The sequence below is a fragment of the Pteronotus mesoamericanus genome, unplaced genomic scaffold, assembly GCF_021234165.1.
Source record: "Pteronotus mesoamericanus isolate MK-2021 breed Mesoamerican mustached bat unplaced genomic scaffold, CSHL_Meso_final scaffold_167, whole genome shotgun sequence".
In the NCBI taxonomy this organism is placed as follows: Eukaryota; Metazoa; Chordata; class Mammalia; order Chiroptera; family Mormoopidae; genus Pteronotus; species Pteronotus mesoamericanus.
This window is the reverse complement of record NW_026555308.1, coordinates 42,256,390-42,281,312: the sequence shown is the minus strand read 5'-3', so window position 1 is coordinate 42,281,312 and position 24,923 is coordinate 42,256,390. Positions and strand designations below refer to the sequence as shown.

The 24,923-nt window shown below is 37.5% G+C and overlaps 1 protein-coding gene across 1 annotated transcript in view; it reads right to left on the bottom strand.

The window, feature by feature from the left end:
- The window catches only part of FBXL17 (F-box and leucine rich repeat protein 17), a 470,506-nt gene that overhangs the window by 14,935 nt on the left and 430,648 nt on the right, over positions 1–24,923 (bottom strand). The window contains exon 8 of the mRNA XM_054589993.1: positions 6,881–7,023. Coding sequence (XP_054445968.1) covers positions 6,881–7,023 — 143 coding nt within the window. The remainder of the gene's footprint in view (positions 1–6,880; positions 7,024–24,923) is intronic.

Genomic DNA, 24,923 nt, shown 5'->3' with positions numbered 1-24,923 from the left:
CGCCTGATTGCTGGTCTGCCCCCTGCCCCCAGGAGGCTGCAGGTCCACGGGGTAGGAACTCCATCTTGTTCACTGTCTTTTTTCTGCCCTGTCACCTATCAGAGTGCCTGGAACACAGTAAGCAGCTCAATAGATGTTTCTTGAATAAGTGAATAAAATATATAATGAAAAATGGCAGAGGGGAAGTTTAGATTTTTTTCCTTGAAAAACTACTTGCCAAACACAATTTTCCTAAGCCTAGCACGACAGGCCCTGGAGCCTGCTGCTGTGTGGCTGGCCTCGCGGACAGGCTGGGCCGCTTCCTTCCCACCAGGCGGCAGCCCCTCAGTCTCCTGAGCCTCTGGGGGCCATCCTTGTTTCTACTTAGTTAAGCAACGTGGGCTTAGGAGTTCTGGGATCTAATCCGAGCTCTGTTAAGAAATTGCTGTTACTTTTCCTATTTCTAAATTAGAAAAGTAATATGATCTTGTGACCTAAATCTTTCGCATAATTAGTTAAGTCAAATCAAAGAAAGGAGACTATTTACTGCAAAGCACTGATGCTCCAGGGAGCCTTCAGGCAGACTCCAACAAGAGAGTCTATCCACCCCATAGCATTTGGAGAACTGGAGGCCCTTTCCTTCCTCCTTTAAAAAAGAAAAAGGAAAACAACAACAACAACAACAACAAACAATTTTACTGTACATCAACCCCAAAAGAGGACTGAGCAAAATATATGCAGCTATTTGCAGCACCCTCCCTTAAAAGGTTCTCGGGAGATGTTGATTTTCCTGAAGAAACAAAGCAAACAGTCCCAGCCTGAATGCTGACTGGCTGCCTGACTTGGCAAATCTGTACTCACTCTGCTCACAAGAAAGAACTGAGATCTGCTGGTCTCTAGGTTTCTTCTTCCTCTGTAAGTCGGACTGTAATTTAAATTGGTCCTAACTATTTTTTTTTTAAGATTTTATTTTATTTTTTTAGAATCATTGTCCAGGGCTTAGTTTTTGTTGTAAGATCTTAGAATATAAAATGTACATTTGTGGATAGGATATTTTGAGCCAGGTGGTTCATATCATGGTTAAATACCAGATATGGATCCAGAGCAGGTATGTATACTACATGCATAAGTAATAATGTTAATAATAATAAGTAGTAGTTAACATTTATTGAGTACTTTCAGTGTGCGTGACTTTGGGTTAAGTGCTTTATTGCAATATCTCAATCTTGTAACAATCCTATGGGGTAAATAATATCACATTTTTCAGATGATAAAACTGAGGCTTTTACAGATGGAGTTGTCCCACGTCCCACAGATAGTAAAGTGATAAGAGTAGAATTTGAAAACACTAGTGTTCACCAATTAAACCTCTGCCATCAGACTCCACGCCAGTGTTTTTCTTGGTTTAATATTTAAACATAGGAAAGGCCTCTCACCTACTACTTCATAGCAGTTCAGGTGAATGGGGTTGGAAGAAGAGATGGGAACACTTGGCTAAAATGAGGTTGTGTGGTAACCTCTATATTTCAGCTGATGTGTTTTTCCCTGTTCCAATTACCAGGAATAATCAGGAGAGGGTTGTAAAAATGTGTTTTAAAGTGCTCCTATGTGAAAATCACCTGGAGAAACTGTTTTATCAGCAAAAGAAACAAGATGCTGATACTTCAAGTGAAGGACTTAAGTTTGGGTTTTCGAGCCCCAGCCCCACTCTCACCATTTTTCACCTCCCCTTTCTTCCGGCCACACGCCACTGGCACCGCGGGTTGTTCCTATAATGGCTGTGTTGCACACGGCCTAGGACTGCATGATCCAATGCAGTCAGACCACTCCTGCCTTGGTAGGAGACAACGTTTTCTTTTGTTTTGTTTTTTTTTTTTCACTTCATTTCCTTTGATAAGGCATAAATTTTCAGCCTTAAATTCTGCCTATGGGCAATCTGGAAACAGCTGCGCCTGCGTTGCGGGGGAGAGGGGAGTCCCTGCAGGTATACACTTTGTTTCATGGCTGAATTGCTACCAAAACAGTCCTGGACACAGTGCCCCACAAATTATTTTTCCTTAAACTGATTTTCCCAGTTAGTTCTGTATATTAGTTACAGAGTCCTATATTATTTTCCCCATAGGGCTTTCCTGCTTATGATTCCTAAACAAGCTGATAAAAACTCCATTTTCTCTGCAGAAATATTTAGATTGTTGAGGCTTTCTCTTACCATAATTACTTCCTGAAAAATGCAGTGGTCAATTTTTCCTGAATATTTTTACATTAAATTGAGCACACAAAACTTGGCCCTTGGTATTTTAAGGTTGTAAAGCAGATTCCTGGCTTTAAAAAGCTGACTGGTTTCTATTACTTGTTTTCTGTACTGGCTTCTCATGGACTTAACTAAACAAAATATCTCCACCATTTAAATGAGGAACTTGTGCGAAAACAAAGATTTCCTATGACCTCAAGAAAGAATTTCTCATTAGAAAAATCACCTATCTCACTCTTCGGCTAAGTACTTCAGGAATTGGGACAGGTGAGGAGAAAGGTCTTGGCAATGGCTGTTTGATGAGAAATGAATTAATTTGATTATTTCCACGGTGTGGATCAATAATAGTCAGCCTCTGCAGAGGCCCTGGCCTGAAGGCAGCGGGATAATCAATAGGATCACACAGAAGCCTCTCCTCCCCCAGCAGCCTCTCTGTTCTTTTCTGGGCGGACTCTTCACGCCTGTGTAATTCTAATTTATGTCAACTAGAAATCAAAGAAATTCCAAGAGGCTTTGGTCATAGGACATTGGGGTGGACCTTTCAAAATCTATTTATGTCTATGCCTTAAGTAACGTGGCCCCCACAGCCCTCCTGGCGCCTTTATGGGCCAAGGAGAAATCGCCTCCCAACAGAAGGGCAGCTACCTGCTCCAGACAAAGGCGGAGGAGTGGAGTTAGGTAAATGGAGGTACACTTTCTCCATCCTGTCTACAACTCTTCAGGGACGTAAGAACTAATAAGCATTTGAAGCAAAATGCTTTGCCAAGAGTGGCTCCCTCAATAACGCTCTTTAATGATACCCAGACGCTGGCATTTTCAAATCAAATGAACAGTGTATAAAATTAGTTCTGCATGAAGTTAAAAAAAAAAAAGTAAGTGAAAGGGAGCTTTTAAAAGCTCCAGCATTTCTCCATCCAACTGCTTTTCACAAAGGTTTGGCATATGAGAATTGCTACATTTATGATGTTATTCGCTGCTCATAATTCAGGCCCTCTGTCTCCAAACTTCTGCATTAACATGCACTGCAGAGGTTTCCACCACGACGTTTTATCACCGAGGTTTCCCAAACCAGCCAGGTTGCCTCTGGCGAGGTCTGGTTTCTCAGCCAGTGCCATGCCACTAGGCTCCCTCCCTTTTCATCAGCCTTGTTACCCTAAACATTTTTCATTAACTTTGAACACTGCATTTCCATTTGCCCTACAGCTTTTCCATGAAATTTTTTTTGTCTTTTTCAGTTTTGTTCTCCATCCAAACTGCCTTGTAAGAAACAAGGAAAATACATTATTAGAAGAAACAGATCTATATAGACTCTAGAATTCAATGAAGTTGTGAAAATGATTTCTATAACCAAAGCCACTGTCTATAATTAAGGAAAGTAGAGTAAACATATTGCTCTTATTAGAAAGTCCCATTGATTATACAAGTAGTTTTTACTAAATCACCAAGTAAACGCGTGTTAAGTTGATAGGTGATTTCGGGTCAACTCTAATTTCCAAGGTCAAGTAAGCCTTTGAACAGCCTTTAAGGATATAAGTTCACCCCAATTCATCAAAGCCGTCTCACACAGCGTTTTCTTCTCTTGGTTCTTACAATGCACTAAAGTTTAGGAGATTAACTGGCGTCGGCTTCAAAACCCAAAGTAATGCCTCTAACATGCTTATCCATCCAGCAATCAGAAAAGCTACTCAAACAGGGACTTCCTTAATGCACTTCCTAATTTTACAAGTGCTCGGGGAATACCGCATTTGTCAAATGGCTGGAGGACTCCTCCCTAGGAGTCACCAATGTTGCAGCCAAACAAATTCTACTGCTGTTTTGCTTTGACATAGTCTGATAATCTAAGTACATACTGCTTTCATCTGCAAATAGGTTTAATGTTTCTCATCTGTTCTTTGTTTACCTAATGAGAAAAACGAAGGAAAAACACTTTCCTGCAACAAATACAATGCATCTTTTTAGTCTTACAATTTCTCCAAAGCTCAAGTAAGGAAAAAAGCAGAAGTTTGGTAAAATACAGCTTTCAAATTAAGTACAAATGGCCCCAAATGAAACTGACTGCATATGAAAGAAAATATAACTAGCCTTCAGTGTTTCTCAGAAGCACAGGGCCACAGAACATGAGTCCTGGGACACAGACGTCACAAACAGCCTCTCTCCCCCGCGTCGAGGGACACGGGGACACAGTCCTGACACGGGGGTTAACTGTGCAGACCACTGGGGTCTCTTGCCAGATCCTTTGGCTCAGAACGGAGAAGGAGAACTCAAATTAATGAGTTATTAGTGGTTAGCCTCTCTGCTTATGGTGCATGGAGAGGAGTGAAAGGCCCAAATTAATTTTGTTCTTTAATTCTTTGTTGATCACACTGAAATAGTGAATCTTTGTCTCCATATCCTAATCCAAATTTCTCTGTGTTTCCTGTTTCTATTCCTATTTTTCTCCATTATCATTCTTATTACTTTCTTTTTGTTTTCCTACCTATTTTAATCATCTTATCTCCAACTCACTTTTTCTCTATGCCTGAATTAGCAAATTGATCCCAAATACAGCACATCCCATGGATGCCTTAGTTTTCCTTTGTAAAGTGTGTAGAAGTGTGATTATTGACATCTTTGTATAGAAGAGAATTTTAATTTTAAATTTAAGTGAGAAAAAAGTAAAAGGGCAAAAATCTCCTGTAATGAGTTTATTTTTTTTCCTCTCATTTTAACTTCCTTTCAAAATGGGATTGCAGGCAATACATTTTTTTTTTCTCACTTGGAAATTTAGTATATTGATTATTAAACCATGAGCTAATATAATGACATTGTTAATGAGAATAATCAGTAACACTGAGCATTTATATATAACACACATTATTCTAAGGGCTTGATATATATATTTATGTTCACTCATTTAAATGCTCACAATTCGCTAAGATAGATATTATCATCATCCTAATTTTACAAGGAAATGGAGGCACCAAGATGTTGTGTAACTGTACCAGAAGATACAACTAAATGTTGAGACCAAAGCTGAACCTGAGCTCTGGCTCCAGAATCCTTACTGGCAACTCTCCCTGGTTTTCTTTGTTACTCATCTTTCTTTGAATCTTGATAAAAATTTAAAATCTGGAGATGGATAGCATAATACATTTTGAAGGCATACATTTTTGGTGTCCTTGGTGAGATGTTCCTTCTGGAGGAAGCTGAAGAGCTCCACAAACCAGCACTGCAAGAAATGCTAAAGGGACTTCAAGAAGATGAAGAAAAAGACTGAGAAAGAGGAACACAGGTACAAAGGGAGAAAATGAATAAGTACCTACCAATAATAACTTTAAATATACTGTCATTGTTTAACGTTTCTAGAATACTCTGCCAACTGTGGGCCCTTCAATTTCTTTTAAAAGAATTTCATTTTAAAGAGACCTAGTTAGTAGCAGAGTTAGATTAGTTAGTAGTGAAATTTGAGGGAGACTTGCAACCCCTGAGTCTCAGTGCTGTTGCTTAGTAACAAAGTCAGTCAGCTTTCTAGGTTGGGATGAGACTATATAATAAAATCTCTCTAAACATAACCAACTGGCAGAGGCTTAGTACAAGTTGGGATTTTTAAAGCATTTGGAGAAAAAAACTAGGTCAATTAACAAAAATGACAAAGCACACCACGGATTTGGGCCATTCTTCTATTTGCCCCCAATTTTGCTACATTTAGAAAATGCATGTCCTTGGAGGGGCATACATATTTAGTTTGCCTCTCTTTTACTAGGTTATGCCCCCAGTCACCATTTGCAAAAGTAGCGCAAATGCAGAAATCATTATAAGATGCCAGATCAAGTATCTGAGGTGGATCTTTTCCAAGGAAACAGTTCATGTGCCTGGAGATGCCCTGAGGATGTGCCACAAGCATTGGCCGTAAACTCCTAAGACCTGGGGCAACATCTGGGATGAGTGGCCTTGAGCCAGTGCATGGTCTTTCTGAGACTCTACATTCTCCCCCTCACAGTATAACTAACTCTTTCTTAGATTTTTTACAGGGAAAACATCTTCAAAAGTCTCCATACTGAATGTGGCCCAATTTCCCAAACTCATGCTCATGTCTCTGGCCCAGCTCCACAGACCTGCACTGTGACCTCTGGGACTATTTCTCGTATGTTAAAAGTGGCATGTTAAGTGTGGAAAGACACAAATTCCCACATAACATCCCCACACTGACCAGAATACATAGATGTTGAGCACTGACATGGCATACTTCAAATTGGAGAAAAAAAACAATCTGGCACTTACTTTCCACCTTACTGTTGCAGGAAACTTGGAACCCAGAACAGAATTTTACTGTTAGACTCTGCTACATTGCAGTGTGCCATGAAAACATTATAAATTTTGGTTCATGGACTTTATGGGTAGGACACTAAAATCTAAGTTAACTGTAAGTATGATTGCCTTTTCTTTCTGCCTAAGCACAAAATTGATTTTTAAGCAGAGAAATACAAATACAATCTCGGATTAGAAAATCAGGCATCTTACAACATATAGTTGTTAACAGTACATGAATGTGCATGTGTACCTATATACCTTCATACATATAAGCATACATACATATATGTAGAGAGACTATGATATCAAGCTGTTAACTACACTGATATGTAGAAAACAAACTTGAAAGGTAGCTCTTACTTTATCGCATCTCATCAGCCCCAAATATCTCAGAGACTTGCTGCTCTGCGCAATCAGGGTGGCTCCTTGATCTGTAATTTCTTTACACCATCCAACATCCACAGTCTCTATTGTCATGCTGTATCGCCCAATGGCTATCAGTGCTGCAAGAAGGGGCAGGGAGAAAGAAGGGAAGAAGAAACGTTAGTAGTGTAAGGGATCCCTTTCTTACTACGACTACTTCTTCCATTTCCTCACTAACTTTGTTCCTGAAATGTGGTGTGTAAATAAATGTTTTATAAACAATTAAATTTAAAATGCTTTAGGAAAGCTTGCTCTATGACCAATCCTTTCACAAAGTGAATAATCATTCCACAATATCTCTTTCATTGAAACACAACCTCACAACCTTTTATCAGTTTTACTCACTGCAAGGTTACCTGTGCTTTCACACATTCATATCTGCAGAAGGAATATATTAAAATGAATTACACATAAAATGTTACAGAAAACCTCAAGTAGTTACTAAATTTTACTCATGACAACTTCAATAATGTTTTAAAAAGAAAAACCCACATAAACACCATTTTGAGGTGTGTTATACTGCATATGAATTTCTTTACCAATTGGCATAAATTTTTCCATCTGTTTATGATCTGTAAAATGTAAGAATATATAATATTTTTCACATTAGTCCTTCCTGGGACTGTTAGGAATTAAGAGTACATTATACATACAGTTGAATTTAATTGGTGCCATGCTAGAGTGCAGTGAAGGGAATGCATTTGTTATGGTGAATGTCTTCATCGTATCAGTGTCTTCCTTCTATTAACATATAAAATGAAACCTGTTATCTGAAAACTATGGGAGTTCCTCTCGCCTTCTTGTCTGGTTCGCACTGAGGCACTACTCAAGTGCAGACGCTTATCCCATGATCTTTGAGGTGCACTACTTATCATTGCTCATAACCCATCAACCCTGTCAGAGTGACCGATCAGTGAATGTGGCTCTTTGCTATGGACTTCTGATTGGACAGACATGCATGCCTCTACATTTGGGGAGCAGAAAAACAGATTTCAATAACTCAGTCCAGAATATGTTTATGGTGCATTGGTATGTAAATGAAAACCCTGAAAACAATGCCACAAATATTAAAAAGGAAGGAGAAATTGTTCGCCAATTATTTCCTCATTCTAACATAGGATGAAATGATTGACTTGACTGATATGAGCAGAGTGAATTACTCATGTAAATAAATGCTAACTCCTGCAGCTCAAAGAAAAGTACACTTGGCAAAATCACTTTGCTAATTACCTCAGAATTTGTTCTTTACCAGAAAACTCATTCTCATTCATTCAAGTATCAAAGACAGATATTTCAAGCCTAAAAAACAATAATCATGATCCTAATATGTTCCAGTGAAAATGTTATAAAGAAATAAAACAATTTTTTTTTCCTGGAAGTTCCTCATGCCACCAATTTGCAGATAACTCTCATTTTGCACATGCTATTTTGGTATCTAGTTTTCCCAGAAGGTAAGGCAGGGCAAGGCGGGGGCGGGGGTGGGAGGATCTGCTAAAGGTTTGCTGAAGGGGTGAAACGATATTTTCATGCAGTAGAAGTATCACCTCAGGTTAAACCCATTGGTGTCCCTGATCTAAGAAAATTGTTGTCATCTTTGGTATTGTCATAACTTTCATTGGTTATAATGTCCTGAGGATCTCCTATGATGAATTAAGTAGAACATACATAAAAGAAATTTCTTTCAATACAAAGTATTCAAACTGTGATTTCAAAGGACCACAAAGCACAAGTTACAGGTTGGCCCCTGGTCAGTAGACTGTGTACTTTTATTGAGGTTTGAGGCTAGAACATGAAAGTCCAGTACTAGCTAGGAAAAGGTAAACCAAATTATCTGAGTTTTCAGAGGCAGCTCTATAAGCAAATGACAAGTGAATAGCTATTTATTCTAGTTGCCAAAATCACTGGTGTTCAGTGTTTTCTTTTTGTCCAAATTAAAATAAACAGTAAATAAGACACCTGAAGATAAATCAGGTGTTCTATTTATTAAAGAATTGAACATTATTATTGCTTAACTCATTCCTTTATTCAACGAACACCTCAGAAGCACTCATTCTACAGCATTCTCTCCAATATTTATTGACTATCCATGTACTAGTTACTGGGCTAAGAATTTTAGGTACATTATCTCATGTAATACTCACAGCAACGTTATTAAGTCTTATTGTTATTTCCATATTAAAGATCAGGAAACCGAAGCACAGAAATACTGAATTACACTCCCAGTATAACAAGATAGTAAGTGGGGGAGTGGAGAATAAGCTGAGGGCTGGCTCTCAGCCTTGAATGCACATGAGACCTACTAAATCAGAATCATGGGGCCAGGCACCCGGCAACTCTAATTCGCTGTACTGCCAGCATGTGGAACTGTGGTGTGTGTGACACATGGGGCCCGGGCTGGGTACGGGGGCAGAATGAGTCCCAGAGTTCAGGGGCCAGATGAGTGGGTGTGGGGGGCGGGGTGTGAGGGTTGGATGGATATGAGAAACCACCGAGTAAACAGTCACAATGCACAAATCTCTTCCCATGCCTAACTCCTTTCACTTTTCAGATCTCAAGTGAAAGGTCAGCGTCTCAGAATGGATCACCCTATCACTTATTACTGCTATTAGAAATGCTATTTATTTATTTACTTTTTTGTGGCCCACCTACGCCATTAGAATGACAGCTCCTATTCAGTGCTGTATATCCAGCATTCAGTGTGTGCCCGGTTCAGAGGTGGTTCTTATATCAGTTGAGCACATTAATGGCTTTAATATGTTTAGCTCAATTACAGAGGCATGCCCAGTGGTCCTGAGAGCCCCTTACTCTGTAGACCGGGAGAGATATCATGGGAGCCTCGTGAAGAGCTAAACTATGTTTTGAGGGATGAGTGAGGGTTCTCCAGAAAAACAAAGGAATGAGGGCAAGTATGTAGGTCTAAGGAAAAGCATGTGTCCGGGTAGAGAGATGTGAAAGAACAGGGGAGCTGCAGGTCTTTCCTTGTGCCTGCAATAAAAACAAGCGCAAGGAAGTGGCAAGATTTATTCCAGGCAATATTTATTCATGGTTAGTAGCACTGGGGTAGGCATAAGAGATACAAAGAGTAGCAAAAATAAGAAGGGTCCTCCATGTCATGAAGTTTATATTCTAACAGGTAAAATGGATGTGAAACAGACAAAGTATATGTAATTCTAAATTGTAGCAAGTGCTCTGAACATAATGGACTGATGGCTGTAAAAATAACATTTAAATGGGGAGTACTGAGGAAAGTGTTTCTGATTAAGTTATTTTTACATATCCATTCTAGAGGTTAAAAAACCTGAGGTTAAATACCTCACCTAGGCCTCATCCCTAATCAGTGGCAGAGCCAGTGTGCACACTCAGATAGTTTGTTTTGTTCCGAAGCCAGTGCTCATTCTACTAACAGTAGCAGCAGCCAGGGTGGGAGAGGAGACTATGTGTGTTGAGGATGTATTTCCTTTTACCACAATTCTGGAGTGAAACATTGCAGGTTATAGGCAGACAAGTATTATTTCTTCAGTGACCATAAGATTCCAAAAGAAATTTTAAATTCTAAAATACATACTGAGTAATTTACCTCTCTCTGACTATATCCTGTCTTTGGATATTTTTTCACTGTTGCTCATGAACTAGCTGTGAAATGTGTAACGAGGTTTCAAATTCTCTTGTAGCCTTACAATGCAGTAGATGTTCAACCTAAGGATGACATTTAACATTTCTGAGTCTCAGCTTCCTCACCTGTACAATAGGGATGTTGACTTCATGTCCTGACTACTTCACAGTGTTCATCTGAGGCTCAAATGAGATAATACATGTAAGGCACTTTGCACTACATAAATGTCATGATTTATTTGCTATTGCCCCAAAGCATTCTACGGTAGTGCAACTGATATAAAATGAAAAGACTTGAAAGAGTTTTGAAAAATGAAAAGCTCTGGGCAAATGAGAGCATTATATAAGGACTTAGTCATTGTGTCACTGCTAGAGTTCTTGAACTGCCCACTTTCCATGGGTGTTCACTGACCCTGTAGACTGAACCTGGGATGATAGGGCTGTAAATGTATATGTGACTACTACCTTCATTAGAGGCTGTTGACACATTACAATGATATTTATTGAGCCTTGAAAAGGGATAAATTATGCAAGGCTACTTCCTAATCCCCATGCAATTTTAATATACTTTTTTATGTACTAAGTGCAACTAATAAAGTTAAATTTTAAAAAGTTACACAAATTAAAAGCTGTGATTCAGTAACTTATAGGATGATTAAGAAAGGATCTAGATTAACCCACTAAAAGACATTTCCATAGTCACATAAGAGTGACTGAAAGACATGAGCACACATGCACTTAATTTTGACTAAGAAATCCCATGTAGGAATCTACCCAAAAAATACACTTCTAATTAAACAAAATTACATATATGTGTGTGTGTGTGTATATATATATTTGTTCATTGAAGCATTGATTGTACTTGCAAAATACTAAAAACAGCCTTAATGCCCATAATAGGAGGGTGGTTAAATAAGCTATGCTACATCCTCACAATTGAACACTAAGTAGCTAAAAAAAAAAAAAAAAATGGGGGTGGATCACTAGGAACTTCCAAAACATCCAGTGAAGAAAGCAAAGTGCAAAAGAGCTTATATGGTGTGCTACCACCATATAAAAGGGAATACAGTAAAAGAAACATGAATCCTGCCCTGGCTGGTGTGGCTCAGTGGATTGAGCACTAGCCTGCGAACCAAAGGGCTGCTGGTTCGATTCCCAGTGTAGGGCACATGCCTGGGTTGCAGGCCAGGTCCCCTGCAGGGGGTGGGCAAAATGCAACCACGCATTGATATTTCTCTCCCTCTCTTTCTCCCTCTCTTTCCCTCTCTAAAAATAAATAAATAAAATCTTAAAAAAAAAAACAACCATGAATCTTCTCATTTGTGAAATAGGAATATGGGAAAGATAAACCAGAAAACACTGAGACTACTTAATTCTAGGGGTTGGTGGGAAAAGAGAGGAAAGAAGAGGGCACAAAGTGCAGGGGTAGAGTGGGAGGAAGGGCATACACTTCTTGAAATATGTCTTTGGCTATTACTTTGACTCTCTGAACCACAGTAATGCTTTATATACTTCCCAAAATAAAGAGAATTAAAGCCAACTAGAATTTCAGGGAACCTGAGGTGGAATACAACAGTCACAAATAAATCCTAATTGTATGACAAATGAACAGCATGAAGCTGCCAAATAATGTAACCACACTGAAAGGGATGGGAATTAAGTCGCTTTGGAAAACATGATTTTGACTGGATATTATAAGGTGAAAAACCAAAAAGAACTGTCAGCAAATACTGTACTCTAGTTAGTGAATCTATTTCCCACAGGGGTATGAGTAAGCAATTTAGTAACTACTTAATGTGTAATCTAGGATTGTAAATTCTGAGAGCCAGTCTTTTAGAGAAATTAAGTTACAAATAAGGGGAGACACCTACAATGAACCTTGTGGTATGGAACTGAAATCGGAGGTACTTAAATGTTTTAATATGCACACACATTCATACATTAATAGGTGCATATAGAAATAATCACTAAATATGATGTATATGCATGCATGGCATAGTATACATACTTACATTCCCTAGCTTTTTCTGCCAAGAGGAACTAGAGCACTGACACCTTAGAAGCAATCATTTACTAGCTCCCAGATGTTGGTTTCATAACATTCCCCAATAAAAGGAATCAGGGATTCTTAGAGAAATTGTTGATTCCAGGGATGGGATAGGAAAAATACAAGATGAGTCTGGAAAATTTTGTGATCTTGGAAAAAAAGTGCTTAAAAGGAATGAGGGTATGTTAAAAGGACCCCAGATCCAACCAGAAGGAACTGCCAATGGCCGCACCTGGAACACTGTAAGCATCAAATGATGATAGCAGTGTATTATGATTCAAAACATTGAAAAAGCATCCATAAACCCACACTGATATAAATGGTCAAATAAATAAATAGCCAAGCAATGGTAGCTCTTCCTTATAGAAAAATTCCAATTAAATATATAAGGGATGAGAGAAATGAAAAATATCATCAGGCAAAAACCACAGTAATAGCTATTGCAGAAAAGATCTACCAACGGATGCTAAACCTGTTGGTGAAAGCTTGAGGAAAAACAGAATATGGGCAGAGTGTAAAAGATATTTAACAATTTTCAAAAATTGTTACTTTATAGCGGAGAGACCCAGCAGATACCACGTTACCCAAATGATCAAGGTTACCATTAATAGTAACAACACATATATGCCAAAATGAACAATCTCAGTTTACTCACAAGAAAACATCACGCAAACCCAAACCGAGAAACATTATACAAAATAATTCACCAGTACTCATCAAAAGGGTCAAGGTAATGGAATATAAAAATAGAATAAGGAAGTAAAACAGATTGAAGGAGTCTAAAGAGACATGACAACTAAATATGAAGTACTGTAGTATCCTGGATTGTATCCTGGAAGAGACAAGGATTTTAGAGAAAAAAACTGGTGAAATTCAAATAAGATTTGTAGTTTAGTTAATCTTATTGTTTCGATGTTAATTTCCTAGTTTGATAATTGGTCTATGGTTATGTACGTTGTAAAATTAGAGGTTGTTGTTGACTACATCACTACTATTTTTTTAATCCTCACCCGAGGATATATGTTTATATTGCCTTTAGAGAGAGGGAAAGGGAGAGGGAAAGGAGGAGGGAAAAGAGGGGAAAGGAGGGGACAAGAGGAGGGTGAAGAGGGGAGGGGAGAGGAGGGCCATCAATGTGAGAAACATCAATCCATTGATCAGCTGCCTCCCGTACACACTCCGACCAGGGATTGAACCCACACCCTAGATAGGCACCCTAACTGTATATCGAACCTGCAAACATTTGGTGTATGGGACCACACTCCAACCAACTGAGCCACTAGCCAGGGCTAAAATTATTTCAAAACAAAGAGAATAAAACATAGATAAGCTAATAATAGACAATGAATGAACTAAGTAGAGAACTAAAATTCTGTAAGTGAAATCAGGTATTATTTTTCACACTGAAAGATCTGATATATAGAAATGTTAAGACTAAAGATACATTTTTTCCTCATAGGAAGATTAGTCATACAAGTGCATTAACAAGTGACCTACATGTGTCATTTTGTCCTTTCCAGTTTTATCTTTTGCTATGGATCTATGTACCTGTGATAAAATCAGAAGAAATGGCCTAGTGCTTGAAAGAATTAGGGTTAAAATTTAACAGTAGGATTAACATCTTTCATGTAACACTAGGATAAAAGCCACTTGCAAAGAAATTTCTTGGCACGAATACAAAGAGACAAATATGAAAAAAGTGCTCTTCTTTGTGGAAACCACAGAAGCTCCAAAAACAAAGAACTGACACTTTCAGAGACATTTGTTGTCATGTGATGGTCCCTGTGAGTCCTCCTCCACCCCACAGGGACTAGGGCAGTGGCTCCTAGCCCTTGTAGTTCAGGAGAATCACAGGTGCCTAGAAAAAGGCACAGACGCCCGAGTCCCACCTCCAGAGAGTCTGATCTAGGAGAAGCCATGAAAGCGCCTGTGATCCCAATGTGCAGCCAGGGCTGAGAAACACTGGAACAGGATAACCTAGGACTTGGGCAAAGTCAGTCAACTAAAAAACAAAAGAACTCATTTTTAAGGACATAATTAGCTCATGTGTCCTGATACTATAAAACAGCTCTGCCTCTCAAACAGCAGTGACTTTTTGTATATAACCCAATGCTTTTTAATCTATTTCTAATTTATGTCCCTTCTGTTTTTATGCAGTATTATATTTCTCCTATCATGTAGTAAACTCAACAGTGAATCCACGGTGACTCCACTCTGTAATATTTTACCAGGTTATCCCTTTTTGTAAATATTTTTATTTACTTCATTGTATTTATTTGTCTTTCTTTTTTTAAAAAAGATTTTATTTATTTATGTTTAGAGAGGGAGAGGGAGGGAAACATCAATGTGTGGCTGCATTTCGCACGCCCCCTGCTGGGGACCTGGCCTGCAATCCAAGCATGTGCCCTACACTGGGAATCGAACCAGCAACCCTTTAGTTCCCAGGCCAATGCTCAATCCACTTAGCCACACCAGCCAGAGTTTATTTATTTTTCTAATTAAGTACTTATCAGAGTTTGTTTCATATTAGAACTATTTATCAGCATGCCTGTCTTTACTACTAGATTGTCAAGTCTAAGAGCAGCGATTATAAAGAATGCTTTCCTAGGAACCCTCGACTCTGAAAATCAAGTGTCACTCATTTTTTTTCTAGTTTTAATGAATTTTTTTGGAAGTGCAACATACATGCGAAAGATTACACAAACCCCAATGGTACTACTTGATGAATTTCGATAAAGCTAACACAGCTGTGTTACAGCACCCAGATCAGAAATGGCATAAGCAGCGCTCACAAGGCCCCTCATCCCCAACTCCGGTCGCTACTCTTCCCTCGGAAGGATAACCACTGTCTTGACACACAGATTAGTATCATTTTCTAAATGAACCTTTTAGCTACTACGTATAATACTGCTGTGAACACTGGCATAGGTCTTCGTATGGATATATGTTCACACTTCACTTGGGTAAATACCTAGGAGTGGGATTTCTGGGTTGTATAGGAAGTATATGTTTAATTTAATAAGAAACTGCTAAATGTTTTTCAAAGTGTCTATACCTACATTTTATGTCCCCTCCAGTTATATATAAAGATTCCAGTGTCCCCACACCCTTGCCAATACTTGGTAATGTCTGTCTCTTTGATGAAACCCATTCTAGTGCATGTATGGTGGTACCTCATTGTGGGTTTTAATTTTAATTTTCTAATGATTAATGATGTAGAGCATATTTTTATGGTGCCATAGGTTACTTGTAAATCATAGCTTACTGCCTACAGATATCTATTAAATTAAACTGATGAAGCCCGCTGGCTGGAGTGGCTCAGTTGGTTGGGTACTGTTGTGCAAACTAAAAGATCAGGAGTTCAATTCCTGGTCAGCGCACATGCTGGGGTTGTGCGTTTGGTCTCCAGTCCAGGAGCGTGCAAGAGACAATGGATGGGTGTTTCTTTCTCACATAGATGCCTCTCTCCCTCTCTTTCTTCCTCCCTTTCCCTCTGGAATCAATAAAAGAAAAAAATAAAAATTAAACTGATGAAGAAGGAAAGGAACATAGATAATTTTTCTATTATCAGACTATAGCAAAGAATAGCTTTCTAGACAAGAGATAATTTTTCATGTAATTTGAAGGAAAGTACTAGTAAAATGAACCTAGGCTATCCTTTGAAGACATGAAAAGTCTTAAAATTTCTTAAAATTAGAAAGTAAATTCAAGGAGAAAAGGTTAGAGAGAATGAGAGAACTTTCCAAAATGCTCATTTATCTGTGGAAATTTCAGACTATGTAGTATGCTTTATTTAAGAACTCTAAATCTCTGAAAATCAAGTGAAAAATAAATATCATAAACAAAAATTGTCCAACAATGGTGGCTAACATCACAGTGAAAACTTTGAATTGTGCTAGAATGCTCAAGATGCTGGATGTAAGGGCACTCATTTCACACAACTCTGCTTACTGCATTCAGAATAGCAGCACGCAAGCACTGACTCACAACGGGGCAAGCTGGCTGTGGCCCTCGACCTTTAGGGAGGGTGCTCTCTGCCCTGCACATACCCTGAAACGGAAGTGTATGCACTATTTACAGGCTGCATCTGCTTTCCTTTCTATGGCATACACAAGTTGGTGGAAAAATAAGAGTTCAAGTAAGGGTTTTTTTAAAAAGATCTTTTAATGCATCATCAAAGATAAGTATTTTCCCTCCTTTGTCCCTTCCTAATTATTTTCATTTTAATAGTGGAAAGACAGGAATCTGATTGGGTAAGTAGAAACTATTTCTGAATGTATGACTTCCAAAAATGTAATGAACACGGGATGTATCTAGAACCAACTCTTGTTTAACAGGAATCTCTGCCGTGGTTTTCAGTGGCGCTGTGTTGGGTGGTAATCAACCCTTTGAGTGGAATGTTAGGTTCCCCGAACAGTCCCCTTATTTAATTTTAGAATTCAAATATGGAAAAAAAAAGCCTTACCACTCTAACATCAGCCAAGAACCTTAAGTCCCTGGTTCAATGATTTTTTTTCATTATAGCCTGCATAAATATATACAAGCATCATATATTACTTATCGAAGAACTAGACATCCTTTTCAAAATCCTGACATTAATTTTCCTCACTTTATGAGAAGTGAATTCTGGGCCTAAATATGTTGGTTTGTGGATATGGAAAAGTACATTAGGGTCTCTGTCATATATCTGCCTTCCCACCTTTCTGAACTGAGTTTTCCAGACTACCTACTATAAAGACAAAGCATGTTTCAAGCAGGCATCAGACACAAGCGTTTGTCCAGCCCAGTGTGCAGCAGAGTAGGATGCAATTTCAACAACTTCCACTTAAGAAGACACCAATGTTGGTGACAACCTATGATACTGTCAGACTGCCCAACAAACACTGTAGAAGTATCTCCATATTGAAAGGGAAAGAAACCACAGGAAGAGGAAAAAACATGTGGGGATGTCAGCAGAGTGAATATATTATCTCTACTTTCTTTCAACAAATACTAATTGAGTACTTATGAATCAGGGAATGTTTTAAGAGCTGGGAATAAAAAGATCTAATCTCTGCCTTCATGGAGTTTAGGTTACAAGTACAAATAAATAATTAGAATATATAATATTTTTGGATGGCAATAATGACTTGGAGAAAAATAAAGCAGGAACCACAGGTGGGATTGCTGTAATTTTAATTAGGGTGGGAAGGAAAGGCTTGATGTAGAAAGTGACATTTGAACAATGATCTGAAGGGGCAGGGATGCAAGTCATACAGGTTTGTAAGGGAAAGGCATTCTGTGCAGTGAAAACCTAGTGCTAAGACCATAAGGTAGGATAGTTGCTGGCTTGTTCTAGAATAGGCAAAGGAGCAAGAGGGTGATTAGTGGATTTGCGATTGCGAAAATTGACAGGAAAGGGAATGGGCAAAATAATCTTACAGTCCAAGTGAATGACACTGGGTTTCACTGGAAATGAAATAGGAATCCCTTGGAGATGAAATGGGATTCCACTGGAGATTTCCAGGCAGAAGTGTGATATAACCTATCTTAAATTGTCAAAGGACTTCTCGGCTTCTGGGTTGAGAACAGACTGGAAGGGGGCAAGAACAAAAGCAGGGACACCAATAAGCAGGCCATTGCAATTATCCAGATGACAAGTGACATGGCTTGGTTGAGGGCTTCATAGTAGAGAGGGAGAGGAGTAGAATTATGAATAGATTTTAAAAATAGGAACAATGATATTTGCTGAGAGACTGGATGTAGTTTGAAAGAAAGAGAAGAATCAGGGATGTCAAGGAAAAGAAATATTTTTTTGGCACTTGGCTTTGAAAGAAATTTCCTACATGGGATTTTACATAGCTGCTCTTGTACCCTTGTGTGTCTAAGTGTCCTTGTACATAGGAATATATTAGTTTCTTCTACTGGATATAAAGTCCACTGAGAAGGGGCAAAGACCACTTTCATTCATCATTATGGGATCATTATCTAGTATAGGGCCTTTAGTTGTTAGTATTCAATATATGTTCACTTAAATACATGTATCTTAGATATCACAATTATAAGCACTTACAGAAAAATGGTCAGAAAGGGTTTTGTTTGTGTTCTCTAGAGTTCACGTTCATTCTTTTATTCTAAAAATATTTACTGAGTAGCTTATGTCAATCACTGTGATGACTATAGGTTATCTTTGGGGAGATTACAAGAAATGTGTATTTTTTTCTTACATGTTTTTGCATTAAAAAATTCAACACTAGGCATGTTTAACTTTTATAAAGGATTAAAAACAAGTTTTTAAAAAGATGCTATGCAACAGACCACTTAATTTCACCAGAGTACAGTGAAGAACTTGACATTTCCCACAGTGGGGTTTCTCTATAATCCCATGCTCCTCAAGGCTAACGCACATTTGCTGGTGCCAAAATTCAACACCTACATGTTTAAAAAAAAAAAAAAAAGCATAAAGCCATTTGCAAGCTAAAACTAAATGCAGGAAGTTGAGCTGTTATTCCTCCCTAACTGTAAAGAGAGTGGTTGTAAGTCAGGGTATGTTGTCCAGAGCCTGGATTAGTTTAGATGCTGGTGATAACACTTGTTTATGGGCCTTTCTGCCCGTATGTAAAAGGAAAAATAAAAGAAAAGGGCAAAGGAAATAAAAACATGAAAATGAAAGTATTTCTATTTGAGATTTTAAGTTTAGCAGAGAACTAGATTAAAATTTAGACAACACTAAACTTTCAATATTTATGTTTTCAAGGGAGAAGGGGGAGTCCCAGTTTGCACTGTCTCACCCGGGATCTTGAACCACGGGCACACAGGTGTACGCGCTCAGATGTGCGCGCACACAGACATGACATACAAACACGCATCTACTCCTCCGCCCTAACCCAAAGGTAGATTTACGCTGAAACTAATGAAGGTTAAGCCTCAGGGTCCATCATTTATCTGGATTTTTCCAAGCGTCCGGGGTCCTAGAAGTGTATTCACCTAATAATATATTTTTATAAAATTTGTTAAAAAAAACACTTCTCTATTCTTTTTCTCAAATAGAGACCTGAAATTATATAAACCCAAACCCCTGAAAACCTGAATTTGTCCCCAACCCATAGCAGAATATTCTGATTCAGTGGCTTTGGAGGTGAATGGAGGATATATCTATTTCTTACCTTTTTTTTTTTTAATGTCATCAAGTGATTTTGATACATAGCCAGGTTGGAAATCACTGACAAAGGACTGCAGACTGATCCATTTAATGAGTCCCTGACATCTAAGTATATTTCTTTCTGGATCTTTGCCACTATTGATTAGAACATAAACCATGTAACACTACATAGTTTGGAAAAAGCTGACAATTGGCAACAGTCACTTCCACATTGCCATGATGAATCACATAACCCTCTGTGCTGAGTAATTAACTATCCATTTGTATGTACTGGCTGTGGTGATATAGTTCTTTTAAACAAGGAAGGAAAGGAATTTGGACATAACATTAACAGTTGTTAATACCAAGCAAATAGAGTAAATTGGATTTATTAAAAAGAGTATGTGTGTGGATTTTTTTTCCTGGGAGTTAATACGATTTGTCTAGCTTTCTAATTATAGCTGGGACAGAAAATGGCTGAACCAAAGACCTCTCACGGTATCCAATAAACTTTTACTTATAGGGAGAACATTTCTTGGGTGGGAGAATGACAAATAATTTACTAAGCTTTTTCTAAAAGATAGCTAAAGGTGTTTCACCTATATCTAGCTGATGAATTAGCTTTAGCTAATAATCAGTGTCATGAGACAGGGAAGAAGCAGCCTGTAATTACTTTGAAAGGAATGAAGGAACAGATCTGATAAAGGAACTAAATCAGCTAATTCCTCCAGGGGCATACTAAATGGGAGAGAGGCTTACTTGACTGCAAGTTTCAAGTGAAGCAAAGACAGGCGGCATCAGTAGTTTTTACCTCCCCAGCATCCATTCCCACTTTCTGGTAACAAACTCACAATTTTGCTTAGTTTGGGAGACTGTCACCGAAGGTTCCCTCCCTTCTACAGGCTGCAGGAGAGCATGTGTCCCAAACCTGACTACTCACTCACAGACAGCTGAATTCTGCCTGCAAGGACAGAATAAGAAAGGTGGCTAGAGACAAATCTGTCCTGGGGGAAGTTCACTAAAGAGACTCCTATTAGTCTCAGCTCCCTATGGATCTCATATTCTTATCTTTTCCATAGCCTACCTTATTTAATTTTGATTTTGATTCTGGGAGATATCTCATTTTTTCCAATATTTTCTTTGCTTTTGTTCTTGATTTTTTTTTTCATTTAAAGTAGGTTTTATTGATTTCTGTTCCTTGCAACCCAAGAACCTTAACTGATACAGAAAACCACGCCTGTGACAACTCATTTATTCTCTACAATAACGTAAAAAAACCAAAAGGATTCTCAACAATGCCCAGTTGAGTGTGTTGTTATAACAAAACTGTTTGGGTCATTTTTGTGTCAAATTCTGGCACTTTCTGCTTCTCTCTCTCTCACCCACTTCACTTAGAGCAGGCTTCCCCTCTGGAAGCAAGGTGGCTGATGATGGTCACGGTTCATCCACGTGCTTTCTCCTTTATTGACCTTTTCCCCAACATGTGTGGAATGCTGAGAAGTAACGGATTATGTAGAGAATTCTTGAACTGTAGGCTAATTTGACTAAAGTTTATTGCAGGATTACAATATGTAAGATAACAACGAGGGTAACAAAAAGGTGAGTAAAAGAAAGTCCTTGTCCTTACTTTCAGCATGGTTAAGGAGAGTAAATAAAAAGGAAGACATCTATATGGTTATAACGATGTAAATATTGTTCAGTGGTGAGCTAAGTAGTGTACTGCAACAAACCTTCATTTCTTAGTTTGTATCTGGAGTTTGTATTTGCCTTTTATTTTGTTTACTTTATTGCTTATCATTACTTTTTAAATGCCCCTATGAGTATTTTCCCCAAAGCTCAAATACACAATTAACTTAGTTCCACTACCAAAACACAGCCTCCCTCCATGTACTCCCTTCTGAAGCCCTCCAGCTCCTGCTGGTGGTTGAGCTGAAGGCTGTTAGGGACAGGTACAAAGAAAACCTAGTTTCCCTTTTTAGCTGTTCTATGGTCCCATGAATTCTTCCTATCATGATTTATTCCCTTTTGTGATGAAATCTATTTTCAAGTGATAAACCTCGAGTCCTTAAATGTCTAACAGCATCTTTATTTTACTGTCACAGTTAATTAATAGCTGGGAAATGTATAAAATTTAAAGTTGGAAACCATTTCTCCTTAGTTTTGAAGACACCGCTTCATTGTCTTCTGGCTTCCCATATTGATTTCCCCAGCTTTATTGAGATAATTAAAATATAACATTCTATAACTTTAAGGTGTGCAATGTATTGATTTGATATGCTTAGATATTGTAAAATGATTACCAGCCATATTGCCTTTAAGAAGTTTTGAGCCACCCTTATTTCTCCTCAGTAGCATGGATCCTGTCCTGTTTCTTGGGTAACTTTTGGAATTTTCTTTATATTTTTGGAAATCTAAAATTTCATGATGATATTCCTTCACATAAATCAGTTTTCATACAGGGTGCTGGAAATTTTGTGGATACATTCAGTCTGGAAACATGTTCTTTCATAGCAGCCTGTTCAAGGATGCAATTGCCTTTCTTCTCTCTGAGGATGGTACTTAAGGTTTTTGATGTTTTCTTCTGCTACTGGCATTGCCTCTGTTTCCCCTTAACCTCATTTTTCAGTTTGTTTTCGTATCTCTCTTTTAAGTTTTATTTTATGAGTTCCTCTGCTCCGTTAACAAATCCTGATTTCTGTTTTCTAAAAATGTGTTGACATCTCTAATCCTCTCTTATCTCCTTTCCTATTCCCTTTAATGTCATTTTAGCAAGATATTCAGAGGCAGAGAAGATAAATGCATGTGGTCTATCAGCCATTTCAAATGGTGAGAAAGAGCATGGGAAATCTATGTTTTTTCCTAATTGTTCCAGTTTTAGGTATTCATTAAAAATTGCTTCCTTTGGGCTTGACTAAAATATATAATTAAAGAAAAGGTCAATCTCTACATGTATATATATTATACATCCAGTCTATTAAAAGCAAAAATCAAAGACAAAATAAAAGTGGGACAACTTATCATTAAGGTCAAGCAGTAGTATATCCTGAAAAATGTAAACCTAATACTTCAATAATATCATTTTAGTTATCCCTGGTTTCTGCGCTATTACTCTGCTCTATATTTAGGTCAATCTGTACGGGTGAATACAATATTTTAAAAGCCACTGGGATGTAATTTAACTATTTTATCAACTGGAATACTGTATCTACCACTGAGTGTATAGTATTTGAAATTAAATCCCAGAGGCTTGAAAATTCTCCATATATTCTCAAGGAATGGTTTCTATAATTTGAATCTTTCTATCATAATAACATATTTGAAATACTTTTTCTGATTTCACCAACACTTTACTACACTAAATATTTTTATTTCAAGGTATTTGAAAACAAACAAAAATCTGGTATTTTATGCAAAAGGATATGTTTAGTAAAGGGGCTATTTTTTTGCTAAGATAAATGTGTTAACTTTTTTTGGTATGTCTTTTTTTTGGTACGGACTTTATTTGGTATGTCTTTTTAGTAAAAGAATTTATCTCAGTTTAATTGTAGCAAATCTTGATAAACTGTACCGTTCTTCTGTTTACTTCATTTCATCATCTATCCACAATATACCTAATAGTCATTAAATTCAGCCAACTATTTTTCAGGTCCAGAGAGAGACATTGTCAAGAAAATAAACTATGACTGACAGTTCCATTCAATCAGTAATATCATACATATTTATATATATAGTTATAAACAAACTATTATTAGTTTAAGAAATGCAATTTATCCTCAGTGATGGTAGCTTTGAAAGTTAAAATGCAGAATTTAAACATTTTAGTTCTCTGGAATTTTATGCTTTCTACAAAAACAAACTGTTCCAACTAAAGAATATCAGATAATGTAGTTCTCTATTAATTATTACATTTCATTTATTTTTAGATATGCATGCAGCATATAGTAACTACTATGTGCTTAGAAAATATTTATGTACACTAAATATATTACTTCAGAGAATTGTTCAGACACCAAGAAACGAAAGATTTTAAATAAAATTGTATCCACCTCAAAGTTTCTATTTAAATCTTTTGTATTTCCTAAAGCTTCGTAAAAAATCTACTGAATTTCAAGTGATGATCTCTTTTTTAGGTTGAACTACATAAAAACAGAAAGTTGACCCCATAGAGAAAACCTAACAAAGTGCGATGTAGTTCATTTCTAGGACATATTTATTAGATGCTAAAGAAAATAAGCCTCTCCAGAGAGAGGATTACATCTCAGGAGATTAAAAGATTTGTAAAGCTACTATCCTCTCATAATGAAGGGCTTATCAAACTGAAAATATTTCAATCATTATACTAAGAGTATATCATCATATTTGTGAACATAAGCTATACTGCATACTATAATGAAGCATGATACTGTATATTTTAATTGTTATAAGATTCACAAAATATCTGTAGCTATTCATCAGTATGTTCTGAATTTTATTAACCCAGATAAAGCACTATCTCATTTATTTGGTATTGTGGAAAAGAAGGAATTCCATTCAAGTGACATAAACAGGTAGAAAAAGCTTACTCTTTTCAAGTAGTTTAACTAGTCTGAGGCTGCCACTTTTACAGGTCAAAATTTATTAAATATTGGCAATTTAGTAGGGATTCAACTTATATACCAAACATTTCATATATTCACTATTTTAGATAGAAATATTTCTGGAAAGTTTTACATACTTTTTGTTTTTTAAAAAAAGATTTTATTTATTTCTGGAGAGGGGGGGTGGGAGGGAGGAAGAGAGGGAGAGAAACACTGATGTTGACCAGTTGCCTTTCATTCACATGCCCCAACCAGGGACCTGGCCTGCAACCCAGGCATGTGCCCTGACCAGGAATCAAACAGGCAACCTTTTTGTTTGTGGGACAACGCCCAACTCACTGAGCCACACCAGCCAGGGCTCTTTATCTTTTTAAATAGCATTATTAGACCCAATCAAACATTGCCTTGATTATTATGATTTTACTACTGTAATAAGAAGCTGTGCTCAGAATTATAGAAGGGCTCTTTATTTACTCTTTATTTACCTACATGGCCCTCCAAGTAAGTAAAGTAAATGAGAAAGCTGCTTTAAAATGTTATTTTGACACAGACACATTTTGTTTGCATATCACATGCAGAAATATTCTCTCTTCCATTAAAAAAATGCACCTGCTCCCTTTCTTT